Raw genomic sequence first — 13896 nt, forward strand, 5'->3', positions numbered from 1 at the left:
AATAAATAAACCTTTAAAAAAAAAAAAAAAAGGATACCTAAATCTTTAGATCTTGGTTTGAAGCTCTTTGAAGAGAGGTGTTTTTTTTTTTTTTTTAAGATTTTATTTATTTGACACAGTGAGTGAGAGAGCACAAGCAGGGGAAGCAGCAGAGGGAGAGGGAGAAGCAGGCTCTCTGCCAAACAGGGCGCCAAAGGCAGACGCTTAAGCAACTGAGCCATCTAGGCACCCCAAGAGCGCTCTTTCTGTATGCCTTTGGTTGATGGTGAATTGAATAGTTACAAATTATACCTTGGTTAAACTTGGTAATTTCCAAATCCATTTAGCAACATATAAGCTATGCTGGGTATTTCTAAAGATATGTATTCTCATCTTTTTGTTTGAAAAACTAAAACTAGGGGTGCCTGGGTGGCTCAGGTCATGATCCCAGGGTCCTCCTTCTCCCTCTGCCTCTACCTGCTGCTCCCCCTGCTTGTGCTCTCTTGCTCTCTGTCAAATAAATAAATAAAATATAAAAAAACAAACTAGTAGTTTTTACTAGTAGTTTATTGAGTTTCTTCCAGGCTTGGATATAAAGGTGCATAGGACACTGCTTATTCCATGGGAGTGAACTCTAAGAAGCTAACAGATATGTAAATAAATAAATTTTAATACACAGGACTCAACTTTTAATCAGTTTAGCAAACTGGATAGATTAGTAACTATTTCACTAGTGAATTTAAATGAAAACTGATGGTCCTTTTCAATTCAATTTGTACCAACTATAGAGGTAGGGATGGGAGCTCAATATAATAACTCTAAAACAAATCTAGAATAAAAGATAATGTAAATTTTTAAAAACAAATTACAATTAGGGGCGCCTGACTGGCTCAGTTGGTGGAGCATGAAACTCCTGATCTCGGGGTTGTGGGTTCAAGCCCCACACTGGGTGCAAAGACTACTTAAAAAATAAAATCATGGGTGCCTAAATGGCTCAGTTGGTTAAGCATCTACCTTTGGCTCAGATCAGGATCTTGGGGTCCTGGGATAGAGTACCGCAGAGCCCCACATCGGACTCTCTGCTCAGCAGAGAGTCTGCTTCTCCTATCTGCTGTCTCTCTCTCTCAAGTAAATTAAAAATCTAAAAATAAATAAAGCAGTATCCAAAATCATTAAAAAGAAAAGTTATTTCATAAATTGTGTTAGGATAACCAATAAATTATATGGAGAAAATAGCAAAAGAATTTCACCTCACACGATGTACCAAAATTCCAGACACCTTAAAAAAAAAAAAAAAGGTAAAAAACATCTATGAAAAGGAAAGAATTTCTCAGTTTACAAACATGACAAAGGTAAAGATGGAACAAATTTAAGTAGATGAAAATTGAAAACTTCCTTCCAATTAAAAAACTTCAAGAACAAATGAGAACTGTATATTCAAAAAAGCAATGAGGAATGAATGGGCAAGTAATAAAAGGGAAAAGGTTCAACTTCACTAATTAGGGAATAAAGTTGCAAGTTTCCTCCAAAATACCATTTTAAAATCTTTGCACTGGTAAGTGTTTGTTGGATTGCTGTAACAAAGTACCAGAAACTGGTAACTTAAAATTCTGTTTACAGACTAGAAGTTAGAAGATAAAGGTGTGGGCAGGGCTGTTTACACTAAGGTCTCACTTTGGCTGGCAGATGACCATCTTCTACCATCACACAATCATTGAGTGTCTGTGTCCTAATCTCTTAAAAAGATCACTTATATTGGATTAGGACCCACCCTGACCTCATTTTAACCTTAAGTAGGACTGTAAAGGCCCTATCTACAAATAAGTTACAATCTGAGGTAGCGGGGGTTAAGACTTAAACATGAATTGGAGGGACATAGTGCCGCCCCCAAAAAACCAATAACATGCACTAAAGAACAAACAAAATACTTTCAAACGAAACTGGATAAATACCAAATTAGTAACTGGTTAGGTATGGGAGTTTGCTAAATTTAAAACCATTTGGAAACTAATTTTGGTAGTATATACAAGACTTTTTCAAAGTTCATCGTCTTTCACCCTTGTAATCTTACCGTGGGGATTTCTAAATTGTTCTCTGTAGTCCTTCACTGCAACTTTTACCTGTAATAGCAGTTTATAGTTGATGCCCATCTCATAGATTGTTAGGATTGAGAACTTGCTTTTGCAAGTTATTGTGATGAATTTCTCCCTCTATGAAATCTTTACCTTCTATTTGATAAATATAAATCTAACCTGGCCCCAATATAAAGATTCAAGTATTAATGGTTTTATAAATATTAATGGTTTTAAAACCATTAAGAGAAGGCGCTTAAGAAACGCAAACTACCGTAGGAATTTTGGAAATACTTATGCCTCATCACTTCTTGCCAACCATTGTGCATTTGTGTAGGGCTCTCCTGTGCAAGTGTGAACAGTAAAATTACGCTTAGTTGTAATGTTTAATTTTATACGTTTTCCACTAAGTTTGGAAGTAGTAAAAGAGACAAAATGGAGGAAGGGCGCGGGGTCAGGACTGGCGATTACTTTGGTCTACTAAAGCGTAGTTGGATGATTTTGTCGTTCAGCGGTTGTTTTCTGACACCACCTTTCCTTCACGACCTTCCGTTTCCCTTTTTAGAGTTCACCTGGCCTTAACAGTGCAGAGGACTGACTTAATGCCAAAATGTTTAACTATGAAGGGTCCCCGCTTTGTTTCCAAGCTCCAGCCCACTCATTTCAATTTTTAAAACCTTGAGAAAAATCTTTCCAATCCAATTACAGTGTGTGTAGGTCCCAACCACTAAAGACTTAACTAGTTTTAAATGGGTCGCAAAACCTTAGAAAAAACCGAAATCCAGACAATTACTTACTTACAGCTACATAATGGAGGTGTCGCTTTTTTTTTAAAGGCTTGTTTAGTGGTTGCAATCAGGGCACAGGCTATTTAGTATCACGCTTCCCTCACTTTTTCTTGTACCTACCGTTCCCAAATACCACTTTCAATGAGCACGTTCTAGACTCTTTTCCCCGGTACTTACATTATCTCCTCAGACCTAGACAGTTGCCAACATGGCCGACTCGGCAGCCGTGGCCGACTTCCCCACCTCCACTTTCCGTCTTTGGGCTCCCGACCTGGCGCCTGCGCACACGGCGGCCACCGCTGGTCTCCTTCCATCCCTGGGTGCCGGCGCAGCCCGCCCCGCCCTGCGGCGGGACGCGCTCGCCGCGTCACCAGTGTTTTCGAGTAGAGTCCTGACGCTGCGGCTGTCAGCTCCATTTTGTTGTTGGAGCCCGTCGCAGTCAGTTGGGCTTTATCCGTTTTCGTGTTGCAAGCTTTGTCTCTTTTGGCTTGGACTCTCTGGCCTGGACGGTAAGACGCAGGAGGAAGCGGGCTAAGTGTCAGGGCCCTTTTTCTGTGCCTCGAGAGCGCCTGGTGATGCCCTCTCTTCTCGCTTGTTTGCTGCCGGTAATCCTGGTAATCCCCCCCACGACGACCCTTTCTTCCTCTCACTCCTGGGTTGCACGAAAGCGTCCCTGCTTGTCTTCCCTCTTCTGCGGAGCCTGTTGCCGCGAGTGTCTCCTTGAACCGCGATGCCCTAGATACTGGCGAGGGATAGTGAGTGACTGCTAGGCTGGGAAGGCTGGGCCGGGAGCCTGTAGGCGCCATTTTGTTGGCGACGGCCTTGGCCACCTCGGCGGAGCTGTAAGATGGCGGCGGGGCGGAGGAGGCGAAGCTTCCTGCTGTGGGTGGTGTTTACTTGGTCCTGGAATTTGCGTGTCACTCTCCTGTAAGGAACTGTGTTTGTAGCAAATGGAGAGAACACATTGATGTGAGGCGGTATCACCGAACGCCTAGTGTAGTTCTGGAAAGATTCGAGTGAAAATCGCGGGGGTCTTTGCCCTCGGCGCGTTAACAAAAATCAGATTTAGGAACCCGGAGAGAAGCAGAAATAAAAGGGCGTATTTGAAGGAGTGTGTGAGAGAAGCCAGGCTATGAGACATTTTATAAGTTGGAATTTTTGCGCCCCTTTACCCCCAACCCCTAGGGAACAATTGGAGCGTTTTGATTCGGAGTTCTGTGTAAGGACGTGGTAGAGTCCCAGCAGTTAGTACTGGTAAGAACGGTAGTTGATGATGAAAAGTCAATTCCATATAATTTTTTTTTCAAGTTATTAGGGGTTTTTGTTCGAAACGCTACTGGAAGGAAGGTGCTCCCCTCCCCTAAATTCATTATGTAAGATTGCTTTTAGAATAAGCTAGGTTTTGTTATATATAGCATATTCTGGGTACCGCAAAAGATGGTATTTCGTGGTTTTCTAATGCCACGGTTGACTTCTGTGTGTAATAAAAGACCTTGGTAGTTCGATCGATTTGTCTGTTTTACGCAAAAAATAATGAGGGTTCTGTCGCAAAGAACATCATGGTTGCATTTGAGTTGGAGGCTAGTTTCTGATAAATACTTAAATGGGGAGAGTTACATATGTGGACCTATAGTAAATTTGTGCTGCTGACAGGAAAGGGGTAAGATTTTTTCCAAAATTGAGAAATTGGATTTCCCGGCCCCCACCCCTTTTATTTCTTTTCCTACCTGCTTTCAGCAAATCTTAGCATAAGGTGGATAATGCAGAATACCTATTAATAGAGTTTGGACCCCACAGTTTGGCACACAGTGCACTCACTGGATTTATCAGTGATTTTAGAGTGGTTGACAATGACTTTTGAACTTTGTTTTAAAAGAACAGTTTAGGGGCACCTGAGTCCGTAGAGCATGAGACTCTTGATATCCGGGTTGTGAGTGCCAGACCCACATTAGGTGTGGAGATTAAAAATAAAATTTTTAAAAAATAATAAAATAACAACTTAAAAACTCACAGCTAGAGTGAATTTGCAAAGAGGAGTTTTATTAAACTGCTCAGTGTTGACAGGTGGGAAACAACTTAACTGGGAAAACTTGTCTTTTATGTAGATGAGACACTCAAAGAGAACTTATTGTCCTGATTGGGATGAAAAAGATTGGGACTGTGGAAAATGGAGAAGCAGCAGCAGTCATAAAAGAAAGAAGAGATCACATAGCAGTGCCCGGGAGAACAAGCGCTGCAAATATAATCACTCTAAAACATCTGATAGGTAAGGATGGTACTTAAAGTGTCTCAGTATAAAAATACGTATCACTACAATGCTGTATGTTAGCTATATCTCAGTAAAAGTTGGGGGGGATATATTTTCCTGATTAAAATTACAGTATCACTTAAATAAGTAACGATAAATCCCATCCCTTTCTGTTTCCAATGATGGCTTGTAACGTTTGTAAAATTGTGTGGATTTTTTTGGTGGGGAAAGCATAAAGTCTTAAAATCTATTTTCTTAGCCATTATTTGGAAAGCAGATCAATAAATGAGAAAGATTATCATAGTCGACGCTACATTGATGAATACAGAAATGACTACAGTCAAGGATGTGAACCTGGACATCGCCATAGAGACCATGAAAGCAGATATCAGAACCATAGTAGCAAGTCATCTGGGAGAAGTGGAAGAAGTAGTTATAAAAGCAAACACAGGATTCACCACAGTACTTCACACCATCGTTCACATGGGGTATGAGCTCTTTTAAAACATTTTGTAAAATTTATTTCCCACGTGGAACAGGATTACTTGAATTTGTGTTTGATCATTTGAGAAAGTTATATTTAAAAAGAAGTCATCTCAATTTAACTTGGATTCTTTCTGTGTTTGTGCATTGAATAGGGAATTCTTGAAATACAGTACATATTAAGTTACATAGTAACAGATTTTATTACTAGTAGGCAACTAATTGTCATTGCAGTGAATCAGTGGAGGTAATTAACTTAGATTAGTTTATGGTACTTCAAGAAATCTGATTTGTTTTAATAAATTGAAGTGTTGTTACAAAAGTAGAATAAGCATTTTATTTTTGTATGGTTGAAGGTTTAGGCATGCCTTTTTCTAGCAAAGCATGCTCTAATTCTTTTTTCACTAAGCAAATCACTTAACGATTTGAACGTTATGGGTTATGGGTTAATTTGAAGATCAGTTCAGATGACATTTTAAATGACATAGTGTTAGCCTTGTATGCCAAATCTTTTTTTCTCCCCAAAATTAGGACTTTAATTTTATTTACTGTTTCAATATTTGCTTTCTTAGATTAGCTAGGAAATCTTAATTTGGCCACAGTCTACTTTGACCAAGTAAAAATTACATCCTGCAGTTTTGCAACATTAAATTAGAACACTAGAAACTTAAAATTATGTTTCAGTGAATGCTACAACTAAGCATTTTTTTTTTTTTAAGAAAAACAATTGTATTATGTTTTGTTGCCTTGCCACTTTGAGTATCTTATCTGAAAATCTGTTCCTTGCCATGTTTTTCTCCTGTTAACATAAACTATGTGCCCTGTGAATTTCTGGGGACTGAATTTGAAATTGCTCCTGCCAACCGTTTGTGGCCTGGCGTGTATCTGAATGCCTGAATATCTCCCCGCTGAATGAATTTCGTATTCTGCCCTGAATTCACTCGGGTATATTGATTGGCTGGATGATCTTGGTGCCGCCCACTTGACGTTTCCAGAAGAGTCACCGAAGGAAAAGAACCAGGAGTGTAGAGGATGATGAGGAGGGTCACCTGATCTGTCAGAGTGGAGACGTACTAAGTGCAAGATGTATAGAATATTTTTCAACACTTATTAACTTTTCAGATAACATAATCTATATATAAAGATTTCAGGGATTTGGAAATCTTTTCTTTCTCTGTTTTTTTGTTTGTTTGTTTTTTCATTTCTTTTGGTGGGGGGGGGATTGTGTTTTTTTTCTTTCTGTAGAAATTTAATATTTGTTAAGCAGAACTTCCAAAACAGCAAATCAAGTTAATAAAATGAGCTTAAGAATGAAATTAGACCTAAAAATAGTTAAAAATGTTTTTTGACAGTGTTGACCAATAAAATGTCTAGTGATAAGGAAATTTGTAGCATCAACTAGAGTAATCTGCATTGATAGTATTTATTATGATAAGTAAAACTGCTTCCACTTCTTGGTATAACTGAGATTTATTTCTCTCTTTTAGATGAAATTGTTGATACTTTAGGAGAAGGAGCTTTTGGAAAAGTCGTGGAGTGCATTGATCACAAAGCGTAAGTTTCCTAGCCTGAGATTGCATTTGGGGCTGTAAGCAATATTAGAGAATTTTTTTAGCTTTAAATATTGCCTGACTATAAATTAGATATATTATTATATCCTTTCACTAGGTTTTTTGACTTTGATCTAGGAAACTCCCAGTAAACGGTACCAGCCCCTTAAGGGCACTTAGCTCAGTTTTTAAGCATCTGCCTTTGGCTCAGGTCATGATCTCAGGGTCCTGGGATCAAACGCTGCGTCAGGCTCCCTGCTCACAGGGAGTATGCTGCTCCCTTTTCCTCTGCCCCCACGAGTCTGCCTCTCTCTCTGCCTCTCACCCTGCTGCTCTCTCGCCTCTCTTAAATAAATAAAATCTTTCAAAAAAAAAAAAAAAGGTACCACCCCTTTAGATTTTTAAACATTAGCTGTAATAGTGTATGTAGCCTTTGATTTTAAGTTGAGAACAGATTTTATTATTTTAGAAAGTATTTTGTTGTCCCACTGGGCATAGCTGTTGTGACAGTCTTTTCTTGTGCGTCTCCCCCCCACCCCCACCCCAGGTGTCAGTCATCTAACTTTCCACAGCCTTGGTTTTATGTTAGGGGTATTTGGAACTAGGCTTACCCAAGGCATACTGATGCAATCTTCAGGGTAGTCACCTAAGAATCTATATTTTTAGAAAATGCTATAATTGATAACACAGCCAGGGTTGAGAACTCTCTTAAATTGCTATCACATATTTATTTATGCCTTTCAAACTACTGGTTGAAATTCCTGAGGTAGTATAAGAAATTTTTCCTTTTATCTATTTGAATTTTCCCCCCTTCTGAATGGCAGAACTTTTCTAAGTGAATTATTGGGAAAGGCTTCCTACTATTGGTTAGTAAGGCTCTGAGAAGTAGAGCTCCTTATTGTGCCCCTCCCATATCCCAACTTTTCTGGTAACCTAGACAAAATGAAGAATTTGATAAAATATTCGCCAGTGACAGGTACCACAAGAGACTGTTTTACATACATGTTTTGAGTCTTAGTTGGCCTATAAAGTGGTGATACCCAATATTCTTGTTACATTACAGCTATTAATATATAGTTTAGTTGAAAGACCAAAAAAGAATTCATGTGAGTAATCGTTTGATGAAAAAAATTGTGTCATTCAACATGTATTTGTATCAGCTGATTCCACCATATACCTAAAGATCTTTCTCGTTCATTACAATGAGTTACAGTTAGAAGAGAGTTCTTACATATAGTCAGGTAAAACTGAATGCTAGAACATAAATTCAAGAAAACAAATACAGTGGGTCGAAGTGTAGAAGTAGTACAGTTTGAAAGGAGTGATAGAAAAGTGGAAGAGGACATCATTTTTAACTTTTTTTAACTTATTCTCTCTAACAGAGGAGGTAGACGTGTAGCAGTAAAAATAGTTAAAAATGTGGATAGATACTGTGAAGCTGCTCGCTCAGAAATACAAGTTCTGGAACACTTGAATACAACAGACCCCAGTAGTACATTGTAAGTATCAAAGTAGAACTCAGAAAATGCTCCTAGGTAGATTTTAATTGTGAGAAGCTGTACTCAGTTATTGTTCATGTGTTTATAGCCGCTGTGTCCAGATGTTGGAGTGGTTTGAGCATCATGGTCACATTTGCATTGTGTTTGAACTACTAGGACTTAGTACTTATGACTTCATTAAGGAAAATGGTTTTCTGCCATTTCGTCTGGATCATATCAGGAAGATGGCATATCAGATATGCAAATCAGTGAATTGTAAGTACTTGACTTATCTTCAAGAAACTTGAGATTATTGAGATTAATTTAATGCCAGACTGATTGGATCTCTTAAGAAAAAAATGGGACCTAACATAAGCCTGACTTAAGAGTAGGTATGAGAAAGATGCTGATGACAAGCTGTTGGTCAGTTTTGCATTTCATTCAGTAAATAGTATACTGTCCATCATATAATAATATATTGTCATGTAGAAGACTAGTTTAGCTTGACATATAAGCTACTTCCACTTTTTCCAAAACACTTGTTACTATATTTCTAATACCTGCTTTCATGGTCTCTGTGGTGATGTCCAGGTTCACATCTTTGACTGTAGTCATTTCTGTATTATCAGTGTAGCATCGACTATGATAATCTTTCTCATTTATTGATCTGCTTTCCAAATAATGGCTAAAAAAATAAAATTATAAAAAAATAAAATGATTTTAAGACTTTATGCTTTTCCCACCAGAAAAATGCACACAATTTTACAAATGTTACAAGCCATCATTGGAAACAGGCAAATCTCGGCTTCGTGAATAAAAATCCTACTTCACTTTCTGAGCAGTTAGCTGGTGGTGTACTAACTTAGAGGGTAGTGGGTGATTTTCTAGCAGGCTATTAAATGTTGACAACTTTGGACATTTAGAAAAGGCATCAGAGGTTTTTTGTTGTAGGGCTTTTGAGTTTGGTTAGCTTTTTGATTTTCAGATTATAGCAACTTTTTCCATTTCATTCTCAGTTCTGCACAGTAACAAGTTGACTCACACAGACTTAAAGCCTGAAAACATCTTATTTGTGCAATCTGACTACACAGAGGCATATAATCCCAAAATGGTAAGTCTTCAGTGTATTATCTTCATTGTTTGAAATTAATATCTTTTGCCTTCTTAATATTATGCCTCCTTAACCCATCATTTATGATTTCAGAAACGTGATGAACGTACCTTAATAAATCCAGATATTAAAGTTGTAGACTTTGGAAGTGCAACATATGATGATGAACATCACAGTACATTGGTATCTACAAGGCATTATAGGGCACCTGAAGTTATTTTAGGTAAGTTACTTAATTGTGCTTTGGGAACCTGTATATAGAAGGTAACTTTAAAGTTCTGTAGTTCTGTTCTTTGTGGGGATCTTTTCCTTTTTTTTTTTTTTTTTTTTTTTTAAGATTTTATTTATATGACAGAGACAGCGAGAGAGGGAACACAAGCAGGGGGAGTGGGAGAGGGAGAAACAGGCTTCCTGCAGAGCAGGGAGCCCGATGCGGGGCTCGATCCCAGGACTCCGGGGTCATGACCTGAGCCGAAGGCAGACACTTAACGGCTGAGCCACCCAGGCACCCCTTTGTGAGGATCTTCTAAATCTTTTTCCTTTTAAGAGATTAGTAACTTAAAACACACTAAGAATAGGGGTGCTCAGTCAGTTAAGCATCTGACTTCAGCCCAGGTCATGATCTCAGGGTCCTGGAATGGAGCCCCTTGGCAGGGAGTCTGCTTGTCCCTTTCCCCCTCGCCCCCAGCTTGTGCACTCAGATGCGCATGCTCTCCCTTGCTAATGAAATCTTTAAAAAGCACACATTAAGGATTTTAAGCTCATGTTTTTTAATGTCTTCAAGAAATATTAAAAGGTTTTTTCCTAACAGTTTGCTTTTGTTTTGCAGCCTTGGGATGGTCCCAGCCATGTGATGTCTGGAGTATAGGTTGTATTCTTATTGAATACTACCTTGGGTTTACAGTATTTCCAGTAAGTGATAGTGATCGGTTTCAGTGGCTTTGCTTAAAAAAAGTGCTTATTTATGTGAATGAGCACTTCAAAGCAAAGTATGCTCATTTAGGCAGGGTTTTTTTTCCTAATTAGACGTAATTGTTAAGTATGAAGGAATAAAAGTTCTGTAACTGATGCTACTGGATATTTGTATTTCCTTCATAATACATTTTATTTTAAAAAATTTTAAGTATTTTATAAACAGTTATCTTCTTCATTTGGAGATATCATTGGTGAGCTTGTTCTGTGGCCCTTAATATTTGTTGTCAGCTGTTACTTGCTAAAAGTTTGCCCTTTTTAGTAATCACCTTCCTTTTGATCTCTGTGGACTAGAAATTTAGCAGCTATGTTAAATGAGAACAAAGTACACAGTGTGCTTAACGAGTTTTATTTATTGTTTTAGACACATGATAGTAAGGAGCATTTGGCAATGATGGAAAGGATTCTTGGACCTTTACCAAAACATATGATACAGAAAACCAGGTATGTTTTTATTTAAGAGTAGCTGCCATCCTTTGTACCACTTGTTCTTATAGTCTGATTAAAACTTTATTATATAAACAATGAAGTCAGACTAATTCTTTTTCACTTAAATAACCGATCCTTTGTTGGGAAGCCAATAACTAGGCTGTGTTTTCCAGTCTCCAGTAAAGTGTTAATCTTTGATCCATAAAAGCATAATAATTGATGAAACCAATCATTTTCACTAGATGTTTTAAGTTTTCATTGTCAGCATTATAAACATCAGTGGATATTGACTTATTTTTAGGAAACGTAAATATTTCCATCATGATCGGTTAGACTGGGATGAACACAGTTCTGCTGGCAGATATGTTTCAAGGCGCTGTAAACCTCTGAAGGTGAGTCTGGACCATTAAGTGATGAAAACCTTGAGTTTCCCTTCTCTTTATGGTAGAGAAATAAAATTTGATAAATGATAGTTGAAAAGACTATTGATTGTATTTCTTTTCCTTTCAGGAATTTATGCTCTCTCAGGATGCTGAACATGAGCTTCTCTTTGACCTCATTGAGAAAATGTTGGAGTATGACCCAGCTAAAAGGATTACTCTCAAAGAAGCCTTAAAGCATCCTTTCTTTTACCCCTTAAAAAAAGCAACGTAGATCTGTAGTTCTCCTGAAGAGATTTTATGGACTGTATCAGTCTAGTTTTTAAATAATAAGTTATTTTGTATAGCTTTTGTAAAATTCTTACATTTTTATATTGCTATGTTTATTTTGCTTGGATAATTTGATTTAAGTAAATTGCTAAAGTAATGAATGTTTTTTCCCCATAATTACTGTATAAAATGATTTATTTAGAATAAATTTTTTGTGCTTATGAAATTTATAGGAATCTGTACAGCTTGTTTTTAGCACCGTTTTCTTCCTGTATATATTTCCATTTTTGGAGGTTTCCTTTAAGTGTTTGGAAATACTTAGCTTTGTTTCCATTTAAGGGATTGCCAGCATCAGGGCTTCTGCCTACCTTCTTGAAACCAAATGTAATGAATCGAAATTTTACAGAATATGAAGAACTAGAGATTGGCCCCCAATTTTTTTCTCCCTTTATTCCCATTCAAATTTATCCCGAGTGGGATACTGCAAATAGCTTCAGGTCCTGTTCTCATTCAAGACTGGTAACAGAATAACAGAAAAGCTTCCAAAGGGGCATCTGGCTGGCTCAGTCAGTGGAGCATGCAACCCCTAATCTCCAGGTTGTGAGTTCAAGCCCCATGTTGGGTGTAGAGATTACTTAAATAAAATTAAAATAAAATAAAATTAAAAAGCTTCCAGAATACTTTGTAGCCAAGTGTCAAATATTAAGTGACTGCAGTAAGTCAGGCATTGTCTATGGTTTTATTTATGCTTGATCCATTTAAGACTCTATAGTCAAGGTGTTTTTTTTTTTATTTTTAAATTTCTTTAAGACTTTTTTTTTTTTTTTTTAAGAGTTGTAGGTTCACAGCAAAATTGAGAGGAAGGTACAGAGCTTCCCTGTGTACCTCCTTCCCCTACACGTGTAGTGTTCTCTGTTACCAACATCCCTCAGCAGTGGGTACATTTGTTAAAATTGAATCTACATTGACAAAAGCACCAAAAGTCCGTAGATTACTTTCTAGTTGACTTTTGCTGCGTTTACATTCTGTGGGTTTGTACGAATGGAAGATGACATGAATCCATCATTGCAGAATACTGAGCATATTCACTGCTCTAAAAATCTGTGCTCTGCCTTTTATCCTGCTCTCCCCTCCCATCCTCTGACAACCACTGATCTTTCTGTCTGTAGTGTTGTCTCTTTCAGAATGTCCTGTAATTGGAATCCTGTAGTATTTAGCCTTTCAGATTTCTGTCACGTAAATGTGCATTTAAGTTTCCTCCCTCTTTTCATAGCTCTATCACTCATTTCTCTTTAGTTCTGAATTAGTATTCCACAGTCTGAATGTACCACAGCTTACCCATTCACCTACTAAAGGACATCTTACATGCTTCCAAGACAGTTATGAATAAATACTGCTAAAAATACCAGTGGACAGGTTTGTGTTGGATGTAAGTTTCCAATTCTTTAGGGTAGATAAAAAGTGATTGCTAGATCAAATAGGATATATTAAGAGTTCTTTTTATATTTGAGATAATAGTCCTTAAGTAGCTGTGTCTTACAAATATTTTTTTCCAGTCTGGCTTGTCATTCACAGAGCAGTGTCATTCACAGAGCAGAAGTTGATTTTTATTTTTATTTTTTTTTAAGATTTTATTTATTTATTTGACAGAGACAGCCAGCGAGAGAGGGAACACAAGCAGGGGGAGTGGGAGAGGAAGAAGCAGGCTCATAGCGGAGGAGCCTGATGTGGGGCTCGATCCCATAACGCTGGGCTCACGCCCTGAGCCGAAGGCAGATGCTTAATGACTGCGCCACCCAGGCGCCCCAGAAGTTGATTTTTAGAATCTAGGTTGTCAGTTCTTCATGGGTTATGCCCTTAGTGTCTCTAAAAAGTCACTATACCCAAGATATGTAGGTTTTCTTTGCAGGAGTTTTACAGTTTTGTATCTCACATTTAAGTCTAATACATTTTGAGTTAATTTTTGTGAAGGATTAATCTTTTTGCATGTGGATGTCCAGTTCCTACACTGTTTGTTGAAGAGAGTTCTGGGGTTTTTTAGAAATTTAAAAATTAAGCAGATTTGTAGGCCATAGTATAAATTCTTATTACTAGAACGAGGATCTGAACTCCAGAGCCAGACTGTCTAGTTTGAAA

General features: G+C 37.8%; 1 protein-coding gene across 2 annotated transcripts; it reads left to right on the plus strand.

Moving 5' to 3' along the window:
- Nucleotides 1–3220: 3220 nt before the first annotated feature.
- On the plus strand, nucleotides 3221–11990 carry CLK1 (CDC like kinase 1). Of its 2 annotated transcripts, XM_008687337.2 has the most exons (13): nucleotides 3221–3348; nucleotides 4945–5105; nucleotides 5347–5575; nucleotides 6566–6656; nucleotides 7058–7124; nucleotides 8503–8619; nucleotides 8708–8874; nucleotides 9615–9709; nucleotides 9803–9932; nucleotides 10539–10621; nucleotides 11046–11125; nucleotides 11412–11502; nucleotides 11621–11990. In XM_008687337.2, the coding sequence occupies exons 2-13, from the start codon at nucleotides 4945–4947 to the stop codon at nucleotides 11762–11764; spliced, it is 1455 nt and encodes a 484-aa protein (XP_008685559.1). In that variant the 5' UTR covers nucleotides 3221–3348; the 3' UTR covers nucleotides 11765–11990. The 2 variants fall into 2 exon arrangements, with proteins under 2 accessions (XP_008685559.1, XP_008685560.1); XM_008687338.2 differs by lacking the exons at nucleotides 3221–3348; nucleotides 4945–5105; nucleotides 6566–6656 and having other exon boundaries at nucleotides 5462–5575.
- The last annotated feature ends 1906 nt before the right edge of the window (nucleotides 11991–13896 follow it).

Source organism: Ursus maritimus, unplaced genomic scaffold (assembly GCF_017311325.1).
Source record: "Ursus maritimus isolate PB19 unplaced genomic scaffold, ASM1731132v1 scaffold_1, whole genome shotgun sequence".
Taxonomy (NCBI): domain Eukaryota; kingdom Metazoa; phylum Chordata; class Mammalia; order Carnivora; family Ursidae; genus Ursus; species Ursus maritimus.

Excerpts from the sequence above, each read along its gene's own strand:
- CLK1 (XM_008687337.2), top strand. The coding sequence starts at position 4,945 with ATGAGACACTCAAAGAGAACTTATTGTCCTGATTGGGATGAAAAAGAT. Across the intron at positions 7,125-8,502 it reads GAGTGCATTGATCACAAAGC|AGGAGGTAGACGTGTAGCAG; the intron begins GTAAGTTTCCTA and ends TCTCTCTAACAG. Across the intron at positions 8,875-9,614 it reads GATATGCAAATCAGTGAATT|TTCTGCACAGTAACAAGTTG; the intron begins GTAAGTACTTGA and ends TTTCATTCTCAG.